The 18,937-nt window shown below is 43.5% G+C and overlaps 1 protein-coding gene across 1 annotated transcript; it reads right to left on the bottom strand.

The window, feature by feature from the left end:
• Window positions 1–4,462: 4,462 nt before the first annotated feature.
• RNF26 (ring finger protein 26) lies at window positions 4,463–7,371 on the bottom strand. Its single transcript, XM_084803573.1, has one exon. The coding sequence runs from the start codon at window positions 6,210–6,212 to the stop codon at window positions 4,737–4,739; it is 1,476 nt and encodes a 491-aa protein (XP_084659699.1). The 5' UTR covers window positions 6,213–7,371; the 3' UTR covers window positions 4,463–4,736.
• Between the last annotated feature and the right edge of the window lie 11,566 nt (window positions 7,372–18,937).

Here is an 18,937-nt window from a genome sequence, read left to right as displayed (position 1 = left end):
AAAACTGATGCACAGCATATAACAGAATATATTCAAAGCACTTTGAACACTAAGTAGTTATTATTATTGACTGTAAACTACTTTGAGCAAACTGCAAAGCCACTCATTCATAATGAATGCTAACACCCCGGGTGTATTTTTCAACTTTTTATCAACATTTCCTCAACTTGCTTTGGAAACCCACCCAGCTCTCTTCCAGTAGTAGAGAATTCCATGGTGAGCTGCTTAATTTAAGTTTTGCCTTCTTAACTGAATTTCATGAAAATAATCATACTGGCTGTCAGACCACAATGATCTGGTCTGGCTAGATTCCAGCTGTGCTTCAAAAGGGACTTTCCTTTACATAAATAAAGGGGAAAATAGTGTGTGCTTACACTGGTTTTGGAAGGCTCCCAAGGTTTCCTTTCAATCCTATCATATAGTTGGGGAACTGAGGTTGAGACAGAGAGTTGCCTAAGGCTAGTCCACAACTCTGTCTGGGATTTGGACCCAGTTTCTCTAGCTCAAGGCACCTTGCTATATTTGCGAGTCAACACATAAGCCTGGAGAGCATAAAAAGGGCTTACAAGAGTTTGCAAACAAAAACATGATGAAGAGAGTGTTGTCCTTTAAAAAAAAAATCACTTAAAAAGAACAGTAGGCAAAACTGATTCTGTGAAAAAAGGGTTCCCTTTAATTTGCAAATAGTTGTTCACATAGTGCAAAGACCACACAAGCAAATAAAGAGCCCCTCCAGAGGCAGCAGGCAGGCAATTGCGACAGAAATGTGTGAGGGATTGGAGCAGATGCTGGATTAAAAAAAAGGAATCACAATCTTCATCTTTTCATAAAATAATACCTGGAAAGATGATGAGAATGGGCAGCAATATGAACAAGGCACAAATCAGGAGGGAGCAGCTAACTCCACAAGGACAACAGGTAGGTATTTGCTGCAAAACCATGTATCCCACCTCCTTCCCAATTCTCCCTCCACCCCCAGCAGCGTGCAATTAACTCTGAATGCTAAAAACCATCCTAAATACTTAGAAAGGTTGGAATAACATTTCTCAGAGACAGATTTGGGGCAGGGGGGGAAGACGAGAATTATATATTATTCTAACCTAGGTTGCTTTGCTCCTTGCGCAATTTCTCTAGGTTTTTAGTAAAGAACAAGGCATGTAAACTCCTGGTCTGCACATGCAGGAGAACTAGAATGTAGAGTGGGCTGTACCAATTCTGATTGCAGGTGGTGAGGACTGCATTCCTGAAAGCTCCCCTTGCATTAAAAAAAAAAACACCTCCCTACAAGTAGAGTGCTAATTGAGTAAGAAGCACAATGGTCTAGAACCTCTTTCTCTGATGTGCTACTTTATTTTTAATTTATAGAAAGGTGGTGTTTTTTACAGGGAGCATTACAAAAACAGCATCTCCCACCTGTAGCCTGAAGTGGTACAGTCCACTCTACACCTCAGTATTGTAACATCTCTTGCATGTCTAGATCCAGCCTGTAGTACCATAGCTTATATAATCTCTTATTGATCCTTGTATATCACTCTCACACACACACACACCACGTTCACTTGAATTTGCTAGCTACATAGCTAGCATGCCTTCAGCACCGTCTTTCCTTCTAGCCTGCCACCATTAAGGCACTCAGTTTAGCACTTTCACGTATCAGTTGTTCAACAACCAAATGTTTGTCTGCAAAGTACCGCATATCATCCAGAGAAGTGCTGGCAGCTCTCCCCCAAGTCCAAGGAGCTCGGCAAATGCTCTGCTATGATTCAGCAACGCTGTGCCAATTTAACTCCAGTGTTAAAAACTAAAAGAAACACCGAAGAGTTTCTAAGTAAATAAAATAAAAACAAAAGCAGGTTTTGGTAGGGATTTAAATATTAAATGCAGATAAAAGAATAGGGAACAAATCATATATAGTAGAATGTGCTGTAAGATTGGCCAAGAGACTTTGAAGAGACCTAGGCCATGGTTACAAACAGCAGCAAAATCTAGTTTATGAGCACAACACGTCTTTTGCAAACTGATGTTAAACACATCACATAGGGAGACATTTCTTCCCTACTTTTGAATGGCACCAGCGATAGCCCTTAAAACCTTGCTTTGAAGAGTCTTAGCAACTGACTTATCAGGCAGTGTGCTGCAGCCAAGATAGGGATTATTGTTTTCAGGACTGGAAAATCCACTCTAACATTCCACTCTTCACTCTCATTTTGCAAAGTGAAGTTTAGCACCCTGAAGCATTTGGGGTGAAAGTTGCCCAACCTCCCCAGAGTATGTCAAGCAGTGTCACAAGGGTGAAAGCTCCCAAACATATTGCACAAGCCTGCCACAAAGGCTGCTGCTGACCTTTCAGCTGCTGGACCTCATCTGGACTAGAGCCCTGTTCTTAAGCATACTTTACTGGGAAGTGAGCTCTATTAAAAATAGGGCTTACTTCCAAGCAAATGCATTTAAGACCACGGTGCCACCCACATTCTGATGCTATTAAAATTATTCTGAGAAGGACACTGAAACTCAGTGCATTCATACAGCCAGGATCAAGCCACATTATACCGCAGTATCAACAAGGCTGCAAAAAGATCTCTGGCCCAGGTGCAGTGCTCCATTTATATTAGAGCAGCTTTCAATAATTTAGTAACTCAGAAGAGGAAAACAAAATTCATCAGGATTTTATGCCTCTCAGATTTCTTTCCAATTTAAACATTAAACCAGCTGTGTGTGTGTGTGTGTGTGTGTGTGTGTATGTGAACGACCACCTGTCTTCCTCACCTCCCCACTGTAAACATGGGAAAGGTTATAGGTTAACAGTGGCTACTCACTGGGCTGAATTTTTGGTTTTTTTCTTCTTGGCAGATTTCTCAGAAGCAGTGCTATGGATGTTTACTGAAAGGAGAGAATCCAGAGGTTATTCATATGCCAAGTGTGACAGTCAGACCACCCGCCTCCCCTTGTAGGCACCATCATAGTCGCTCCTAGGAGACTGAAAGCCTCCGCTTTCAGAACTTAGGCTACGGGATCTATAGCCCAGCTTTCTTAACAAAGTCCCCATCCTGCTCAAATCCAAACCAGGCAAGGAGTCATAGCTTTGGTTTGCATGTAAGGACAACTCATGGTTGTTTAAACCATGGGTTGTTGGGGCCGTGAGCAAGAGAATGAGCGTGCTGACTCCCACGCTCTCGCCACTTCTGCTTTCAATCAGCTTTAATCAACAACCTAGGAGCAGCTCATTCCTGGGTTGTTTGATGTGATGTCTGAACCTGGAACTCTGGGTTAAACAACCCAGAGTTTAACCCAACCACCACCCATCGTTTATTGGGTTAAAACTTGGGGCTGTTTGTCCTTCAACAACCCAAAGTTCCAGTTGAGACATCACAGCAAACAACCTAGGAACGAGCCATTCCTTGGTTGCTGATTAAAGTTGATTGAAAGCGGAAGCTCCTTTGCTCATGGCCCCACCGATTCATGGGGTTAAACAACCCATGAATTGGCTTTATATGCGAACCAGATCAAAAAAAGCCTTTTCAATCTCAGTCTACATCCCAGACTTAAAAGGGCTTGGAAGTGAACCATTCAGTCTCCAGCACTATTGATAGAGGAACTATCATTTGTTAGCAAACAAAATATAATTGTAACATCAGTTTCTCCCAACTTAACCCGAGGGGGTGGGGGGGAGAAGGAGTTGTGCAACAAGGCTAGAATGTCATGGTTTTGCGTAGTGACCTGTGGAAGTTACATGCCAGAGGATGCAACAAGATCTTACTTAACTCCTAAGTAAACTACTCTGGAGGGCATTTATGTGCTCCACAGCTGCATGTTTGGTGTCCAGCTTGCCTTTTTCATAGATGTGAAGATGTAAAACAAACACAGAAAACCTGGAGGGAAAAATGGTTTGGTCTAACAATATCATTGCTCTTTTAGAATTGCACATCAAAAAGATGATCGGTGAGAGCTGGGATCTAACATGCTGTCCATGCATCTTGGAAGAAGGACCTCTGTACTGCATGGTTTCTATAAGTGTAAGCTAAGTTAACATTCCCTTATGTGGATAGCACCAGTCAGAAACCTAGAGACAAGGGCTTGGAACAATCAACTTTCCTAGTTGCAGAATGCACACAAGTTAATTAAACAATGTTCTGTAGAGATCTATGAAGCTGGCCTGCTGGTCAGTTTCAGCTATTCCCTACCCCCCAAATAAAGGAATAAGAGAGGCAAAATTATCCCAAACTTTTTTCCAGGCATATTCACCAACCAAACCTGCTATGGAATTATTTGGATTAGACACTAACTTATAGAGAACCCCAAATACCTGGAATTTCAACACCTGCTCTCTTTGCAACAGCTAGTTCCTTACCACAATGTTCCTTGTCAGCCTCTGCCTGACAGGTATCTGATGTGTTTATCAAGCCCCACTTTTTAATACTCAACATGATGACTCAACTGAAAAACTCCACACTCCTAGCAACAGTAAAGTTTCAGATTGTTCTTTCTGATGCAACAGGAAAATGAAAACAGAAGTGCATAGAAACCACTCATAGTATTTTCCAAGTTCCACTAGTTAACAATAGTTCTTTGGAAATAAAAAACAGTAACCAAAGCTGACACTAATGATCAGTGGGGTGCTGCTCTCCACCAATTGCCATAGAAAGCAACAGGTACAAAGGCCAGAGACCCCATGTGCTTTGGCCAACCAATGCACCTGGAAAGCCTCATGGAATGTGGATAAAGTTCCCCCACTTAGCTCACAGGTAAACATTGAGAGTCTGCAGGATCATCTGCCGGCACAGTGGGCAGTTGCGCTGGTATATGGCCTGCTGCAGCAGGATTTCAGTGCATTCTTGGCAGAGGCACAGGTGCCGGCAGGGAAGTAGCAAGACTGTCTTTGTTTGGTCCTGGCAGATGACACACTTCTTCCGTTCTTCTTGTTCTTTGAGAAGAAGCCACGGGTCATTATCATTGTCCTCCAGAGCATTTAACTGCTCTTTTGTTGTAGGCTTGGTACGTGATGTGCTTGGTCCTTCCCCTTGAGGCTGGAAGTGCTGCCCTGACAGCACACTTCGTTGTGCGGCTGAACCCAGATCTACATCTATTCTGTGCTGGTCCCTGATGCCTCTTTGGTGGGCATGAGCTGCAGCCTGCTGATTGGTCACAGGTGGCCCTTGTCTTCTTGGATGAGGGGCTCCAGGAGGAGCTGGTCTCTGAACCACAGCAGCCACACCTGGCCTTTCTTGGTTGGCCTCAACCGCAAGCTGGTGCTCTTGCTCTCCATGATGGTTTGCTCCCCTGTCACCTGTGTTCCAGCTGGCCATTTGGAGACTCCAATCAGCCAACCTGCGCCAAGCTTGTGAGCTCAAGACCATCTCCAGCGACAAGAGCAAAACCTGATAGAGGCGGCGCATGTCCCTGAGCAGGCGGTGGTAAGAAGGCATAGTGGTCAAGTAGGCAGACACCTGGTTCGCCAGTGTCCATGTCAGCTGAGGGTTAAGGATTAATATGCTGGTGGCGACAATCACAGCCAGCAATACCAAGCCATAAAGGTTGACAAAGAAGACATTAATCAACAACTTGCTCACAGAGGCCAGAAGATCAAATGCCAGCTGGCAAGGAGTCCATAGGAGGATGACCATAGCAATGGCACTGCTGGACAGGCGTGCAACTAAGGCAGCAAAGATGTCTGTAACTCTCAGAAAGGGGCCAACAATAGTTTCCCACAGAGCCAGCCCCAAAGAGAAAAAGTTCTGGGTCCCAATGAGGCAGATGTTGATGATGCTGTTGATGAAGTAAGCCACGAGGCTCATGATGATGGCACATACTTCACACATTTGCCTCAGAAGTGACTGGCCAGAACCAACTAGGTTCCAGAAACTTCGGTGCATAATTTCTTTACTTCTCAGTGTTAGGTGATTGAACAGGTGGCCCACTACTTTCAAGCTCTCCATGCTGGAGCAGAAGCCCCGCAGCAGGCTGACGATGGTGTGCAAAGAGCCCAGAGTCAAGTAATACAATGTTTCAGCTATACTTAGCAAAAACAACACAACCCCATTCCAGCACTGGAACACACAGACTATGAAGGCATTGGGCAGGTCGTAAACAAATGCAACTAGCCAGAGCAGAATGGAGACCAAAGTGGAAACAAGGAAGAAGTTGACATCCAGCAAGATAACCAGGAAGTCCAAAATCATCCCCATGCCATTGATAACCAGGAACACTAGATCCATAGTTGAGCTCCAAATGGAGGTGGTAAAGATGAGAGCTACTGGACAGATGTGGGCTGGACTGCAACTGAAGCTGTGCTGGTTCCCAGAAGACTGTTGGAACGAGAGACTCCTGTATCGTAGGTATGAACACTGCCTAATTTTTATGAAAAAAGGGAGTGCTTTGACAACAAAGTGGAAAGTTCATCCAAGACAGAGGGCTACTCCCTTGGCTTTGGGGCTTAGTCCTTTTTTTACAGCTAACAAATGCCTAATTTGGGAAAGAGGTTATTTATTTATCATCAGATATCCTGAACAGGTATAGAAACCTTTGCATCTAACCAATAACTGTAAGGCAAACACACCACTTTCCTAGGGTAGTTAACTCTTCCACTGAAGGAAGGTAAGAATTTCTGGGCCAGGTAGTAACTGTTTCTCTCTTCGAATTGAGGCTGTCTCCTAAATCACAGTCCCTTGATAAAAAGTACCTTTCACTCCACTTCTCTGAATTGTTGAGATCTGAGGAAGTGTTTCAATAAGCTACAAGAGAGAGCTGCAGCTTCTTCTTTCTGCTGAGAAGCTTTTTGTTTCAGGATTCCCTTTCCCACTGAAGGAAGAGAAAGCTTTTAATTAGGGGAGGAGGTGCAATCCTAGATAGAAGACCTCCATGCGATGAAAGGCAGCAGTTCCTGTGATTCCACTGTGACAAAAAAGGAACAGCTTCTTGGACTGCACCGAGGGCAGCTTTTGATGGGAAAACAGTATATGGCAGAGGCAAGTTGAGACATGTCCCTTGGTGTAATGGGGCCGACCTTCACAATGAGGTGGGAGCGCCTTGAGAGCCGGGGGGGAGGGGATGAGAGGTCCCACTAAAATCCCCTCCCCCTGAGGGGCGATGCTTTAAGAAGGTCTCTGAGGTCAACGTAGGATAGCGGAGCCCCAAAAGCGGGGGGGGCACTCCTTACCCCCCTCTCTCCCCAAAGGAAAGGGGGCCGGGATCAGCTCCTCGCCTTGGCAATCGTTGCTACGGCCTCTCTCGCTACAAGGGGCGGGATGTGGAGTGAGGGGGAAGGAAGAGCAGTCCCGTTAAACCCTTCAGTCGCTTCCCCTCGCATCTGGATCCGACGCTCTTTCCTCCGCTGTGATGGGCGCCGCCATCTTAGTGGGCGGGGCCACCGCCCCACGCCCAATCAGCAACGGGGAACCCCGCGGCCGTTTAACCCCTCGACTTGTGATTCGGCATTTGCTGGTCGGTTGGTGTTTTCTTTCCAAGCCGCGTCGCGATTGGGTAGTTTTGAAAAGACGCCATTAGGCGGTTGACGACGCTCGGCGGAGGAGGTTGAGAATGGAAGCTCCGCCCCACTAGGTCGGAGTATACAAAATGCCAGCGACGGGCTCGGCCCAGCTGTTAGGGGGTCACGTGGGTCTGAGGGGGCGCGGATCCCGCTTTTTACCCCGCCTTCGAGCGGTGGGGAGAGCCGTTTATTCCGAGGGGGGGGGGAGGTTGCATCTTCCCGCCTTTTTTCTCTGAGGAGATTTTCCCCTCACTTTGAATGGGGGCGGGATGGGCAAGCGTGGGCCGGAGATTCGAGTCATTTTAAACAGAGGCGCCATTTCGTATTATTTTGTGAGGGGAGAGAGGGGCAAGATTCACAGTAGTGTTTGTAGCGTTAAGGGATCCCTTCCCCCTTCCTTTTAGGGGGCTTCCAATTTTTGTTGTGAAGATGCGAAGAAGGATTCCTCTTCTTTTAGTTCATAGTTTTATTGCAGGATATATATATATATATATATATATTTACAAATTCCAGTGGATAGAAACAACAAGGATTTCTTTACACAGAGAGGAAATCCTGAGGGAACAACTAACAGTAGCCTAGTTTTGCTAGTTGTAAGCGAATTTGGCCTTCCTGTCTCTGCCTCTGTTTAAGGACTCCAAAGTGTATTTGCAGTAGGATTACCGAGGCTCAAGAGTTTGACCCAAAGCTTCAAGGTTTTAGCTTGCTTTTCAGGGACTCTAGGAGATGGAGTTAAATCGTGAGGGGCTAGGAACATGGAAGAAAGTTATCTTCTACAGAACTCGCACGTACAGTCTCCCGTGTTTTAAAGTTAGCTGGCCTCTACTGGAACAAAGCAACGATCTGGACAATCCTGGTTCTCAAAGAGGCCAGCCAAATGCCTTGGGGAAGCCCCAAGCCACGACTATGATGGGCTGTAGCCCTCTCCTGTGGTTGCTGGTGAGGGGAGGCAACTGGTCTTTCATGGAGGACAAGGCTATAAATTGGTATTAGGCATGAAGACTATATGCTACCTCCAGTATCAGAGACCAATATGCCTGCTGAAGAACATGAGTGGGATGGTGCTCTTGCACTCATGTTGTACCCATAGGTTTCCCACAGGCAGCTGGTTGGCCACCGTGTGACCAGAACAAGATTCAGCATGGATCTGATCTGATCCACCCTGGCTCTTCCTGTGTCTTCTGAGGTAGACTAGTTCTGAACATGGAGGTTCTGCATAGCCAAGTTTAAACTTTTTCTGTTCCAGCTTCAGTGTCATCCTCTCTGCAGGAGAAGGTGATTTATTTATTTATTACATTCCTGTCCCGCCTTTCCTCCAAGGAGCCCATGGTGGTGACATGATCCTCCTCCTCTCCATTTTTATCCTCGGGAGGCAGACATCTGCAAAACATAATAAATACAGTTTAAAACAGGCAAGATGGCAGTGACCCTGTGTACTTAATATATAGTCTTATATGTCTTTTCAGAATATATATAAGGTAAAAGGATAAGGGGACGACAGAGGATGAGATGGCTAGATAGCATCACCGATGCAATGAATATGAACTTGAGCACACTCCGGGAGAGAGCGCAGGACAGGAAGGCCTGGCGTGCTGTGGTCCATGGGGTCACGAAGAGTCGGACACGACTGAACAACAACAAATATGTCTTACTTTTCAGAAGCTCAAGATGTTATACATTCTTCTCTCTCTCCCTACCCCCTTTAATCCTCACAAAAAAACCACTGTGAGGTAGGCTAGGCTAAAAGGGAGTGACTGACCCAAGGACATCCTGTAAATTTCATAGCTGAATGGGGATTTAAACCCAGGCCTCCCTAATTCAGCACTCTACACTGCACCATGCTTAGGAAGGGCGTGAGTGTTAATCTTCACCAAGTGAGGACAGACTTCCCTCCCTTCTTTGCAATTACCATCCTTGAGTTCTCAAGTTCTGTACTCTGAACCTCAGGAGAGCTGATAACCCTAATTCTTGTGAAGGTTATACTCTATTCACAACGACACATTATGTTTCCCTTCTCACAAACATTAACAGACCTACACACAGATAGCTACTGTTTACCTCCAATTGAGAACAACCTACACTACAAGGGCAGGCAGGTATGCTTGGCTCTTGGCCTATGATGCACTGATCACTTTTTAAAAATCCTGCTTGGTTCTTATGTTCATAAAACCTGCTCTGACGAGTCTTAAATTAAACCTTCAGGGCAATTTTACCCAAGGAAAAAAATGTCTCCTGCAGGGGGTGAGGGTGGGGGACAGGATTAGGAAGAATAAAAATTTTGATTCTGGAAGAATTCAAGACTGCTCTTGAATACACTCAAGGTTAAATTGCAAAAAGCAAGCAAATGTAGCGCATTTTTAACAGTATTTGCTGAGTGAACTTTTTGTACCTCACAATAACTATAATAAGGTTAGCAACACAGATTTCCTTCCTTTCTCTTAGCAAAGAGATTTAAGAACATTAGAACTCTGTTAAATCAGACAAAGGGTCCCTCTAGTCCAGCGTTATGTTTCCCGCAATGGCTAGCCAGATTCCATTCCTCTGGAAAGCCTGCAAGCAGGCTATGAAAGCAGGAACCCTCTCCTGCAATTGCCTCCCAGCAACCAGAATTCAGGGATATACTGGGTGCTTCCAGATGAGGCTTTAATAGTGTTGTTTCCCTGCCACAATCATGGATTTTTACTCGGGGTCCAGATGTCGTTGTCTTCCAGTCTTAACCCTCCTGTGTTTTCCCACCGCTTCTATCTTTTTCCATACTGCAGAAAATCTGTTTTAAAATACAGAATTGCTGCACAATGCTTTCTGGCTGCCTCTGCATTTTTAGTAATTTATTATTACATTTATATCCCCCCTTTTTTTCCTCTTGCAAAAAAGTCAAGGAGGCTTACATGGACGACCTCCTCTCCATTTTATCCTCACAACAATCGTATGAGGTAGCTTAGACTGAGAGCCAATGACTGGCCCAAAGCCACCTTGTGAGCTTCATGACCAAGTGGGAACTTGACCCGTCTCCTGAGTGTTAGTCCAACACTCTTAACCACTATACCACGCTGGCTCTCATTGGAGGTTCAATTTAGCTATCATGGCCAATAGTTTATAAGTGTATCCTCCATGAATCTGTGTAATCTATTTTTAATACCATCTGAACCAGGTGTTGCCACAATTTCTTTGAACACATAATTAGTTTTATGGGTTCATTTAACTCAACATTTTCATGTATCCTGGGATAACTGCCTACTCTGTGATAATAAACCAGGGAATGGGAATTTAGTTTCTACACTAAATGCTCACTCTTCCTCTTCTATTACCTTTTTGTGTTCTGCATAGGTATGGAAATGCCACATGTACTATATATAAATAAAACTTTTACTAGTCACAAACCCCATTAAAATAGGTTGTGAAAACTACTTGCAAGATGCAGTTAAAATCCTAATCTTTGTAGCATAAAAAACAAAACTATGAATATGCAGCTGAAACAGACAGCAGCAACTTTAATCATTTAATAGCCAGGACAAGCCAAGCAAACCTTTTCCCATCTGGCAGTAGAAAGCAAGCAAGGAAGTGGTCTGACAGATTATTTGCAATAAACCAAAATAGATTATTTTAAAATCATTCTTGTTTTCAACTTTTTGTTTTGTTTTAAAGTGTGTATAATATGTTATTTTTACACAGTTGACAGTTCTTTAGGAAAAGCCCTAAGTGAAGCAAACTAAAATTTCACCATCCCTCCCAGAATTTATGAAATGTTTTGGTTTCATCAGAAGACTATTTGCAGAGAGAAGCATATGATATGACTTGAGTACAAGACCTGATATGGAAAGTCCCTCTTTCTGTTTGTTTAATGCTAGGCTTTATGATGTGTGGTGATTCAACTGTCAAACTTGTCTTAAATTCCTTTGGCCCCTGGACCATGTACAAACAATCTGCATACACTTGTACTCTGATGTGGAGTGAAACAGACTTCTTCCCTCCAGATTGTGCTCCTGTTGTAGGAAAATCACCTTTCCCCCTATAGTTGTGGTTGCTTGAAAACATGCAAAACACTTTGCCTCTTGTGGTATAGTTTTCCACACTTGTGGTTTACTGGTGATGCAAAAATTGTCCAGCCAGAAGCAAAAGAAGTTCTTAGCTGTACTAGACGAATGTTTTAAATGGGGAAGTCATAGGGTTAATCATGACTTTGTTCCACGGTAATGGAAAATTATCTTGACTCCAGGCCTGTAGCACAAGAGATCTCTACAGAGGCGTCCCTAGCAACGTCCTATTGCTCCCAAAGCTGTTTTGTCTGCTAGTTCCAGCAATCTCTGCTTTCCTGGTGCTCTTTTTGATGTTTGTGTTTTTCCATTATGAAGGGTGTTTGTACCCTGGAGAAAGGGCACCTGCATAAACAAAGTCTGGGCTCATTGGGAGAGGCAAAGCTTAACTGATTTAGCAGAATTTGAGTCCTATTTAAAGCCAGATGCCCTGGTCTTCTTAAAGACAGGCATGCATATTAGCATATGGTCCTGCTTTGCTTCATTTGTTGTAGAAAACAAATTTGAACTAAAGATTAACACTGATGAGGTCAATGAACAAAGAGGTCTGAAAGACTGGGCTAAGATATAAGATCACCTCTGCATGGCACAATTTTCTGTGCTATTGTCTTAGCACTGAATCAGAAAAGCACAGAAAGAGTTGTTTTAAAGAAACAGGGAAGGTGGTCATGCAGATACTGACTGGGACAAGTCCTTTCTGTATTTTTTACTGAGATAGGAAGCCTGACTGGATAGAAAATGGTAGACAGACACTTGAACGTTAGTTCAATCATTTAGTTGAACACCCTCTCCTTGACTTACAGAGGCCTGCTATACATTTAAAACCTCTGTTCTGAAACGATTACTATACACAACAGCTTCATCCCTGCTACCACACATCAGTTTGCAATTGGCTCTTATGCTGCTTATTTCTGAGTAAAAACAGCAAAGGGAGATTGTTTGTTTTTGTTACCCAGCATCCAAGCACATGGTTTAACCACTTAACAGTTGACTCATGGGGAGGGGAAGAAAATGTGTGTGAGCCCTTGAAACAAAACCATCGCTTCTGTTGGTTATATATTTCTCTGTCCCAAGATAGCATCATTACTGTTTGCATACACAACACCAATGTTATCATTCTAATAATTTAAGCCAGTCAACGGTTACCAAAAAAAGGCACCTAGCTGCTAACATCTCAGCACCAGGATTATAAATGAATGCAATGATTTAATACCCCACTTCTCATAGTGTGATAATCTTTTCTCTCTCTAAATTTCATATGTTCCTTTCTTTTCTTTTTGTGCCTGCCCCTCCTGCCCCCTGTGATGGAGCTGGAAATGCTTTCAGCATTTATGGTAATGTTTAGATTTATGATTTCTTAAAAAAGAAGAAAAGAAAAAGATGGCTTCTGTCCATTTCATTCACAGTTTTATTTGGGCTCTTCAGCTGGGGAAATAACATAAATAAGAGGCATCCCAGGACAACCCAACAGTTCCTTATATCCACATGTTCCTGGTATGCTGCTCCTCTTCTTGGTTCTGGCCCCTCTGTTTTTTATGCTTTTCTTTTTGTTTCTTTCAAACAAAACATTTCTATCACTCTGTGCCACTGTATGCTTTTTCCCTCCTTATCCTAATCACATCCATAGCTCCCCCTGCAAATACCAAACAGAATTGTATTCTTCCTCTGCCTACATTTTATTTCCAAACTAAGCATAGATTATGATAAGCAGGTCTCAAGCAATGGTGAAATATTCGTGGTGTACTCTGGAACTTGTGGTAGCTGTAATACATTTGTTTGTTTGAGATTATTTATAGAAACACATCTTAGGATGGCTTACAACAAATTAAAATGGCAAAATCATTTATAACTTCATTTATTATTACATTTATGTCCTGCCTTTTTTTCTCTTGCAAGGAACCCACGGCAGTTTACATGGTTCTCCCCCTCTTCATTTTATCCTCACAATAATCCTGTAAGGTAGGTTAGGCTAAGAGTCAGTGACTGGCCCGAAGTCATCCAGTGAGCTTCATGGCCACGTAGGGGTTTGGATTTGAACCCAGGTCTCCTGAGTCCTGGTTCAACACTAACCACTACAACAAAACCAATAAAACTGAAGTTGGACACAGCAAATAACAATACCAAATATGGGATCAGCCCACTAAAAACCTCCACTATAAACATGGATGGCCAAAGATATTAAGTCACAGGCAAATATTAATATGGCACAACACCACCCTCCTCAACAGATCCCCTTTAAAGTCCCAGACTACTGCTACTTTCTCCAAGCCAGCCTGGCCCTCTTTCCTAGACAATTAAGTCTGTTCTGCCTGCTACTGTTCCCCAATGATACTTGCTCCCCAAGCTTTGTCTTATTCTATCTGTAGATGGGAGGGTGATGGAAGTTGAAGTGAAGGCAACTTTTACTCCCTCCTCTAATGCATACTCACATTTGGAGCAGCTCTCTTAAATTCTGTCCTTTTGCTTACTTGAACTGACTGGGAGCCACAGACTGGCTTTCCCGACTTATAGGGTCATCACATATGAGACAAATATTAGCACTGATGTGTCAGTTATATCCCCAGAGGTGCAGCACAATACCTGAGTCATGGCAAAGTCTCTGTTACTTTACCAGTAATGTCACAGGATCTGGGGATCTTGTCTTAACAAGCGCATGAGAGCAACCCTTGGCAATATGCTGGCAATAAGGCATCTTTATTCCCATCTAGGCAGCTGAGTACCCCCCACAGGATGGAGGGACAGACAGGGAAACACATCTGCCCTACTGCTTGGAAACCATTATCAAGTGTTGCCCGACTCACAAGCTCCATTGCAAAGCTGGCTGTTGTTCAGACAGTTGGGGTGCTCATAGCACTACCAGATGGAGAGCTCCTGGCACTACCAGTTAGAAGGCATTGTGGAGCTATTCCATCTTTTTCTCCATAACGGATTTCTGTGGGAAGGAAAAAGGCAGAAGAAGCTGTAGGAAAACACAGGGAGGTTACAAGTGCAAGATATTATCTAGACCCCTATAAAATTTCATGAATGAGACAGGACAATGGCATAATAAAAGCTGGAAGCACCCTCATGGAAGGTGGTCACACCTATTTTCTTGGAAAAGAAAGCAACAGCCTGTACAGAAAGCAACACCCTGTACCCTTAACTCCTTTTTGTATTCCTCAGGATCTAGCTCACTGCTTCCGTTATGCTTAAGAACATAAGAAGAGCTATGCTGGATCAGAGCCATGCTTGATCAGACAAGTGTCCATCTAGTCCACCATTCTGTTCACACAGTAACCAAACACCTGCCCATGGAAACTGGAGCCATCAGGACTAGTAGCCATCAATAGCCTTATCCTCCATGAATTTGTCCAATCCCCTTTTAAAGCCATCTAAGGTGATGGCCGTCCTTACATCTTGTGGAAGTGAATTCCAGAGTTTAACTATGCACTGTGTGAAAAAGTACTTCCTTTTATCTGTCCTGAATCTCCCACCAGTCACCTTTATGGGATTGACCCCATTGGGTTCTAGTATTATCAGAGAGGGAGAAAAATGTCTCCCTGTGATGACTTTCACAACTTTCACAACCTTGGCCCCTTGATATATTTTGCTTAGTCAATTTCAAACTCACCTCTTGATTTTTCTGGTCAGTTTCACAACAAGGCTAGAAGGTAACTCCAATACATCATCCATCTTCCCCAGAGACAATTCCTTGCAGCCTGGATCAGTTGTTTGGTCCAGATGCCTCCAAGGTGATTTACAGATGCTTTTGATTTTTGAGAATTGAATAAACTTTCCAGAACTGCCTTATGCTTCATTCTGAAATGAACAGCCCGAGCCACCCTTATTTAACCTCATTAGGAGTAATTTCAGCTCTTTCTTATGTGGGCAGAGCAATGGAACAGAACAGTTCTGGCAGTTGGCATTGAGACTAGCCAGAATTCCAGGCAACATCATCTATGATAGGAAGCTGGGAAATCAGAAATGACTAACACGACTTGCTGATCCTGTAGCACAAGGAGAGGGAGAGAGTGTGCAAGCAAGAACACTTTCTCTCCAAGTGCTTTACAAACATGTCAGGGTTGGCAGTATTCATGAGAGCTAAGAGGCTCTGCAGCAGACTCTGACACTGAAAGGTAGCCACTTCAAGGTGACTGAGTGGCAGCTGTTCAGTAACTAACTATATTCTTATTTAGTGGTCTTTGCATAAGATGCACAAGGCTGCGCTTTTTTTTGTGCATGGATACCACATTTTCCTACCACTCAAACCACTATGTTTTTCACCAGAGATAAGATGAAACAATTCCTTCTACTCATACATTCACTGGTATTATGACAGCTGTGTAGAATGTGATTGCATGAGGGTCATGGCCCCCCTACTATTTACTGATTGCAATATAATCATCAAGCCATGATCCACCATTTCCAAAAATAAATAATAATACAAATGTTTAGGGCTTTTAACCAAATTCTTTGGTAGTTGTGTGCTGTGTTCTGTCTTAGACTTGTGCATTTTTGCTGCTCCTAACAATTTTTGCCTGATCACTTATTATGTGTTTAAAACTGAGATGGAAATCCTAGATAGCAGAGGGAAACAAGCAGGTGCTGCGTTCTCCAGAGAGCATACGGAGAGACCCCAGCTGTGGAAAGTGGAGAAAGGCAGACAGAGCTGGAAGTCAATGAGGATGAGTAGGAAGAGGGGTGTCCAGCTGGTGGTAAACCCAGCAAATCTGTCACTAGTGGGCAGGTGGCTGATATTTGTCCTGTTTGAAGCCCTGCTGCCTTTCCAGTTCTCCAGCTTCTTTCATTGCTTTGTCATTTGAATCTGAGCTGGCTTTTCCTAGGCTGTCGGCCTCTCTGAGGGTTATTACAAAATATGGAGCTATGACAGGAGGAGGGGTATATTACAGCAGCAGCAGAAACAAGATGTGGTAGCAAACTCCAACAGAAATCACCTCTAAGAGATCTGTCTCTTGCTTTGACATTGTGAGAAAGCATTGCCTGATTTCCAAACTCTGCTAATTAGGGGGCGCAACCGAAGTTGTTTGCTTGTGAGCTGATTTTATTAATTTTATTTTATTAGTGTGTGTTGTGTACTGATTGGTCTGGGATCCAGGGAGATGGTGGGTACATACTAAAAGAGCAAAAGAACAGAACAAAACATTTCTAGATCAGCCTTCTCCAACCCAGCACCCTCTAGATGTGTTGGACTACAATGCCCATCATTCCCAGCCAGAAGCTATTGGAGTTGTAGTCCAACACATCTGGAGGGCACCAGATTGGGGAAGACTGTTCTAAATAGACTTATGCTCCAGAATCATAGGGGTAGAGATGTATTTTTCAAAAAGGGAAATTAGTTTTTCAAGACTTTAAATGAATCAACAAGCTGAAGAAAAGCTGTGTCTGGAGAGAAATATGGCCTAACGCTTGCTTTTGTTCTCACAAATAGCATCTGGGTTGCATAACGCTGGACTGTAGGCTACCTTCATTCTGACATCTTTGTTTTCCATGACAAGAGAATTTTATTGCACGGACATTGTTCCATTATGGGAATCTGCACTCTGAAGTGGCGCTGCTCAGATGCAGATTTACCACCTCAGTGCGAATGAGGCCTAACTGTAGTTTGCTTACCCTCTGTTTTAGAAAATGTTGGAAGATAGGCATGTGTGTAAGCTTTGTACAGTGGTTCAGTTGGGCTGGACCTCAGGGCCAAAATCCGGGATGCCGCCCCCAAATGATCACCAAGAAAGCAGCAGGTGATGGGGGCAGCAGCAAACAGGCCCAGTATCAGTTCCTGCGCACAGGCATGCTGGGAACCACCAGAGCTTGATGCTGGTTGCTACAGCATTTTTCTTATTTTTGAAAAGATTTTATAGTCAGGAGCGGTGGCCGGGCATGCACATGGTTCCAGAGTCTCCTTTTATTTTTACTTTAACTATATATCCTTTTGTACAACAAAATGATGCTTTTCCCCAAGTAAACACGCTTAGCATCAGGACAGTAGAAGCAAATTCCAGTTTATTCCTGTTTTCATGATGGTGCTATGACTTAAGTGAGTTTAAAGTGCAAAACTGCACATGGTCATAGTATTTCTTTTTTTAATTGGCAGTTCATTTGCTCTAACATAGCCGGAATGTAGAAACAGTTGTGTAGCATGGAATGGCGGTAGGGTGGGGGGAGAAGAAAAATGTTAGCTGTGTGCTTCACAAATTAAATAATGCAGTTTGCTGTGTAAAGGGATTGCCCTTAAAACCAAAAAGTCCAGGGTCTAAATTTGCCTAGCTAAACCACTGTGTTTGTATCTCACCTTTTTATCCAGTGGATCCACAGAGTAGCTAACTCAGGCCATAGCCAGGTGGGCCTGCCACACCCCTACATTTTCCCTGCCACCCCCTAAATGTTTTACAAATAAATCATTACATTTATTACGGAAATTTTAGAAAACCAACAGGAAAGCCTATATTTTTCTTCTTAAATGTACAGATTTGGGGGCGGTGCCGAGATGGAATCTGCCCACAGATTCCTAATAGTACATGCAATTGAGGCTATACCTGAGATGAAATAATATTTTGACTTGTACTTTTTTTTTTTTTTAAGAATGGATGCGTTGCTCAGATTTATAAAGAGCAATTCTTTAAAATGCCTGTTGGTTCAATGATGTAGCATCTCTACACCAGCCTAAAATCCTGCATTTAAAATAGGGCTTTCTGCATACATTTTAAATTCAGGATCATGATGGACTCCCTTTACATGCGCTTCCTTTCCCCCCCTCCTTTTCCCCCTTATCTGAGTCTTCCATATGTTCATTATACAGCAGCTGGATGGCACTGTGGTCTAGCTCCTCTTATTGTGGCTTTCCCTCTTTTCACAGAGGGAACTCCAGTGCTATAATTTGATAGCTCATTATCTCCAATCTTTTAAAAAATAGAATAAAGGTAATTTAGTGTGGGAGATGCCCTGGAGGTTGAAGATGTTATCTAAAGGACCTGCAAAGCAAACTTCCATGAGTAACCAATCTCAATAGCAGGATAAAAGCTCCACATGAAGAAGCCTGGACCAAATGAAAAGGAGAAGCAGAGCTGGGTGTTATCAACATACTGCTAGCACATTGCTCCACACCAAACTACTGCACTCAACAGTTTCATGCAGCATGGGAGACAAAACAGAAGCATGTCTGTGATAAATCCCATAATAGTCTCTCAGTACCATTAGCATAGAAGGCGTGGTGTGAGAACATGTGCTTGTAAGGGTTAGATCGTGAGCCACAGCTCATATCAGCAGACAAAGAGGATTCTGGTTGACTCAGCATGCTGGACTGATCCCAGAAGAATCTCTGGGAATGGACTGAGTGGGTGTCAGAGGAATGGGGAAATAAGCTAAAACAAAGAGCCGGAGAGTTTAACTTTTGATGATCCCCAGTGGATGATAAAGGGGTTTCATG

This window comes from Heloderma suspectum, chromosome 6 (genome assembly GCF_057233095.1).
Source record: "Heloderma suspectum isolate Gila_16-S chromosome 6, 16-S_ref, whole genome shotgun sequence".
NCBI lineage: Eukaryota > Metazoa > Chordata > Lepidosauria > Squamata > Helodermatidae > Heloderma > Heloderma suspectum.
Note: the sequence above shows the minus strand (reverse complement) of the source record. Positions and strands in the feature narration are given on the sequence as shown.

Excerpts from the sequence above, each read along its gene's own strand:
- RNF26 (XM_084803573.1), bottom strand. The coding sequence starts at position 6,212 with ATGGATCTAGTGTTCCTGGTTATCAATGGCATGGGGATGATTTTGGAC.